Here is a 5,471-nt window from a genome sequence, read left to right as displayed (position 1 = left end):
AGAGGGAAGGCAGCTAGTCATCACCACCCACCGCCAACTCTTATTGCGCGAGACTCAACAATCAATGATTTTGTTTGTTTGTAATTAAGCACAAAGCTACACAATGGGCTATCTGCGTTCTGTCCACCACGGGTATCGAAAACCCGGATTCTAGCTTTGTAAGTCCGCAGACGTACCGCTGTGCCACTGGGGGGCAACAAACAATGAAAATCTCTGGCAGTATCTTATTGGTTGCTTTTCCTCTTTTGCTCACCCGTAAAGCAATTTAAGTCTTAACCAGCCCGTTTTCTACAATAACAAACACGAGGTAAGCTGTTAACATTTCTACAGGCCTTAAGCCTTATAGTAATACTTTTATATCTTACAGAATTTTTTTTCAACATTTTTCATTGGTGTGTTTCAAAAACATTAGAATTGAGTTACGCCAAAAACAACAACAACAAAAAACGTAATATCGGTTCATCAAGCTAAACGAACAGTGTATAGAGTGACGATAGCGGATATAGATGGAGCTTGTTATTACCAATCAAATATCCGTTTATCGACAGTAGTATTGTCCCCCCCCGGGGGGGTCAACGCTAAGTTTACGGAATCACAGCTCAGGGGGGTTCGATTCCCCGCGGAGGACATCGCGCAGATAGTCCATTGTGTAGCTTTGCGATAAAACAACAACAACAACAATAGTAACATCAAGCATTCATCCAGCTAAAATTACTGGTTCATGGAATACTGTAAAACCTAGATAACGTATGTCATTGACCTACTAACTTGATTACAATATCATTTCACGTAGAGCGCTGAACACATAAATACGATTTAAGAACTGTCGCAGGGTGGGTATGAGTTATGAATATGAAGAGATTTTTTTTTTTACTATCCTTAACCCACTTTTATCAAACTCATTCTTCGCCCTACAAAGTCTACCTTTGACGCGTTTGTTTTTGTTTTGTATCTCATAATTGTGTCCCCCCCATCCGTCGAATATACAGTTCGACGTGGGTTAAACCCACAACACACACACGCCTAGCAGAAAAGTGGAGATTGAAGACAGTGGGTAAAGGTAACTGTAATCAGATGCGATGGGTAAGTGGGTTATCGATGAATAGTGAACCAGGGATGCTTGACGAACAGCGTTCCCTCTAAGCTGCGCACAACAACCAATCAAGTGCTGCGCACTAGATTATTCCAGCCGCGCACATCCTCGGTAATGGTGAGGAGTCACAACAAGTTGACGGCCTTAATGACCCTGGTTTGTTTGTTTGAGGTTAAGCACAAAGCTACACGATGGGCTATCTGTGCTCTGCCCACCACGAGTATCGAAACCCAGTTTCTAGCGTGGTAAGTCCGCAGACATACCGCTGTGCCACTGGTGAGCTAATGACCCTGGCATTCGATAGGCCTAAACCCCAAATAACCAATTGGTAGCATTGCGAAGCGGCCTAATGACCCAAAAGGGTCGATGGTCTAAGAATATCCCCCCAAAAAAGCTGGTAGCGCACATCCGCACATTGCCTTGATACTGGTGCACATGAAAAAAAAATAATTCCGAACATGAATTGAAAAAAATTAGAGGGAACATTGCTGGCGAGGGTAAAAAAAACGGGTTGCTAAAGAATATATGGTTTTTGACTTAGTTTATATTTTAAACGTTAACTGAGATGATAATATTTTTACTGTTTGTATCACGTCTACCTAAAATAACATTAAAACCATGATCTAAAACATACTGAAAAGTCAGTTTACCTCATGCACATTGCTTTTCAATTATAGTTTTGTCCATTACGGATTTAGTCTAGCATTGATAAAATGCGTTATATGCATTAGTAATTCGTGGTTAAACAAAGTCAGATCCTGGTTTTAAGATCATAATAAACTAAAAATGAGGAGATTATAATTAAAAAAAAAATCTGCATTGAAACGTAATTACCTTCATTTTTGTTAGGACTATAAATCTGATTGATTTAAGTTTTAACATTAAATATGTTTTACACTGAGCGTTCGGTTATCAGCTATAGTAAAGATAATAAGTTCTTAAACATTAGGCTTAGCAAAAAGCAGAAGAAATGCTTAAACATTAGGCTTAGTAAAAAGCTGAAAAAATTCTTAAACATTAGGCTTAGCAAAAAGAAAAACAAATGCTTAGACAGTATACCATTAATTATTAAATTTAATTAACAATTAATATAAGAGAAAATAGTAAATATTTCATATTATTTGATGTGTCTGCCTTATAAAATTAGTTTAAGTCAAATATAGATTATAACAAGCCATTTTGTTAGCGCTATGTTACTATAACAAGCCATTTCGTTAGCGCTATATTACTATAACAAGCCGTTTTGTTAGCGCTATGATAGTATGACAAGCCATTTTGTTAGCGCTATGTTACTATAACGAGTTATTTTGTTAGCGCTTAACTCGTTATAGTAACATAGCGCTAACAAAATGGTTTGTTATAGTAACATAGCGTTAACAAAATAACTCGTTATCGTAACATAGCGCTAACAAAATAACTCGTTATAGTAACACAGCGCTAACAAAATAACTCGTTATAATAACATAGCGCTAACAAAATAACTCGTTATAGTAACATTTTTGTTAGCGCTATGTTACTATAACGAGTTATTTTGTTAGCGCTATGTTACTATAACAAGTTATTTTGTTAGCACTGTGAACCTAATTCAAAACTTAAAGTAACTTACCCCAGTTGAACATCGCACATAATATCACATATCGACGAAACGAACTTATCCTTATTCCCTTCATTTCTCCTATTTATTTATTTTTTGGGGGGTTGGTGGGAGGGAGAGAATTCAAAAACACCTAGCTACTTAAAGTTGGAGCTAAAACGGGCCGCCACGAACGGGTGAGTTAAGTTTAAATATAGGTGTTTGATTGATGGGCAGTTTGAAAACTCTGTTTATTTCTATAGCTATATCGCATGAACACTATCTCAAAGAGCCTGAAGTTGTTTATGGATATCTTACGAAAACCGGATTCCTTTTATACGACTCTGAGAATGACGTTTGACCCACTGAAGATGCGATTCCCGCGGGCATGACGTCGAACCACGTATATGCATTATTATTTTATTTTATTTTTTGACGCCATAGTGCCAAGGGCGAGAATACCTTTAGAGTTGTGTTCAAAACAGTGTTGTGCCGTTCCTTTGGTTCACTTAACGAAGCCGAAGCGCGAGGAGGAGGAGGTGGCCGCAACCAATGAAGAAGCACAGAAGAAACGAAAACGTTTCTTAATATTCATTGACACTAGGTCGCCCTCCAGTGGCACAGCAGTATGTCTGCGGACCTACAACGCTAGAAACCGGGTTTCGATACCCGTGGTGGGCAGAACACAGATAGCCCATTGTGTAGCTTTGTGCTTAATTACAAACAAACGAACAGACACATGGTCAGGCACGTTGGCGTTTCGAACACTGCTGATCCATCTGGAACATTTCATTCGATTTCGTTTGTTTGTTTTAGAGCAAAGTCCACCGCGTGGGAATCGAACCCCGGATTCTACCATGGTAAGTTTGTAGGCTTAACACCGTCCCACCGGAAGACGACTTCACACGAAGCGTGAACGTTGTTCATTCGTCTCATTCATATGAACTCTTCTGTTGTCTGATATAACATACCTATTTATAACGAACCTATTCTTACTCTATCAGCGGGAAAAATTGTTTGGATTTTTTTGTCCTAATAAATAAATTGGTAGAAATCGTGCGTCCAAGAAAACATGCAGACTAAAGAGAGCCTGATACTTTTAGTTGAATTTGGTTAGAACAAGTAAGTGGAGTCAAACGTCGATTGTCATTGGTTTATATCTTAAAGATTTATACGTGGATTCGAACATTGGTTGTCATTGGTTTCCTTTTTAGTTTCATCAGTGAATTCAAACATCGATTGACTTAGGCTTCTATCTTAAAGTTTTGGCAGTTTTGACAATATTTGAGAGCCTTTTATAGAAATGCAGTTTGAAGTTGACCAATATTAATACACGAAAAAGAAATCACCAGAAGAGAAACAGAAATATTTTATAATTCACTAAAATGATATTTGAATATATTATACGTTACTAGCAAAAACGCCTCCTTACGGGCTGTTGTTTGTCTCAGTAATTACTTATCGTAGTATTCATATCTCATTGAAAAAAAAAAAAAATGTAGGAAAAGTGAACATTAAAAAAATTAGGTTTTTCTTGGAAGTACTGCACGGGAAAAGTGTTCGGATTCTGCTGATAAAAACTTTAAACTTTTTTATATATTAAAAGTGGTATCCTTTATTGAAACAACTTCATTTTCAGTACAATATTTACAAATTACATCAATAAACATATAATCAAACCCTCACGTACAGTCCTAGTGAAAGTCGTGTTCTTGTCGTGGGGAGAATACATTTATTTAGAATTGTGGTCTGTAATAAAGAAATGGTTGTTGCACATACCGTAGTCATTTTTCTAATTGTCTGAATCTGAAATGCCCAAAATGTGAATTTTTTTTATGGATTTTTGTTTATGTTGCCATTCGATAGGTGGCGCCACATTGTATTTATTTTTCGGTCGCGTACATAGTTAGATACATATATACACGGCACGTCCATTATAATAGATTTGGAGTTACGGGTAATGGTTAACACCGAACATTGATCGCTATTGGGAAGAGTAAATAACATCTTTTACCGACGCTAAATATTCATTCGCTCAAATCATAAAGATGTATCTAGATTGGGCATAAAATTATATTAAAACTGCATATTTTTGTAACAAAACGTTAAACAGTCTTCTTGTGAGGCACAGTTTGAAGTTAAGCACAAAGCTACAAAATGGGCTATCTGTGCTCTGCACAGCACTGGTATCGAAACCCGGTTTCTAGCGTTTTAAGCCCACAGACATACCTCTGTGCCACTGGGGGGGGGTGGCGTGAGGCACAGAGCAGTTGCGCCTTTCTGACAGCCAAGGGAGCCAATCAGAGTTTAGCTTTTAAAACAACTAATGAAAAACATTTTAAGAAAACTTCGTAACCACGAAGAAAACGTCTAGCTTTTAAAACAACCAATGAAAAGCATTTTAAGAAAACTTCGTAACCACGAAAAGAACGTAAAGTCGCAGTAATCAAGAGCTGGTACAAATGAAACGATTCTGTGTTTATTAAGTGTTTTTTTAAACCACTAAAGATGTGTTGCGACTTGGTTAAAAAGTGCGACGATTTGTCTGTATTTGGAGGTTATTTCAGAGTTTTACAAACAATAATACAGGCCCGCGAATTTAAACTCCATAAAAGTTGTTTTGATTTTAATATCGGGTTTCCCATAATTCAGCTACGCAGATTTCGAAAATAATATTAATTTTACTATCACGTAGGGGTTTTTTTTTTACAAATCGGGAAGAAGATGAAAAAAACTCTTAGATCAAATTATTATTTCGTTTACCACAATAAACATTTTTTATTATTATATTTGTTAACAAAAATA

At 36.9% G+C, this 5,471-nt stretch overlaps 1 protein-coding gene across 1 annotated transcript in view; it reads right to left on the bottom strand.

Moving 5' to 3' along the window:
* Positions 1-2,866, bottom strand: part of LOC106461678 — a 28,895-nt gene extending 26,029 nt beyond the window's left edge. The window contains exon 1 of the mRNA XM_013921523.2: positions 2,700-2,866. Within this exon, the coding sequence (XP_013776977.2) occupies positions 2,700-2,763 (64 nt within the window). The 5' untranslated portion in view covers positions 2,764-2,866. The remainder of the gene's footprint in view (positions 1-2,699) is intronic.
* Between the last annotated feature and the right edge of the window lie 2,605 nt (positions 2,867-5,471).

The sequence above is a fragment of the Limulus polyphemus genome, unplaced genomic scaffold, assembly GCF_000517525.1.
Source record: "Limulus polyphemus unplaced genomic scaffold, Limulus_polyphemus-2.1.2 Scaffold1010, whole genome shotgun sequence".
NCBI classification, from domain to species: Eukaryota; Metazoa; Arthropoda; class Merostomata; order Xiphosura; family Limulidae; genus Limulus; species Limulus polyphemus.
The sequence above is the reverse complement of the archived record's forward strand: the minus strand, read 5'-3'. Positions and strand labels throughout refer to the sequence as shown.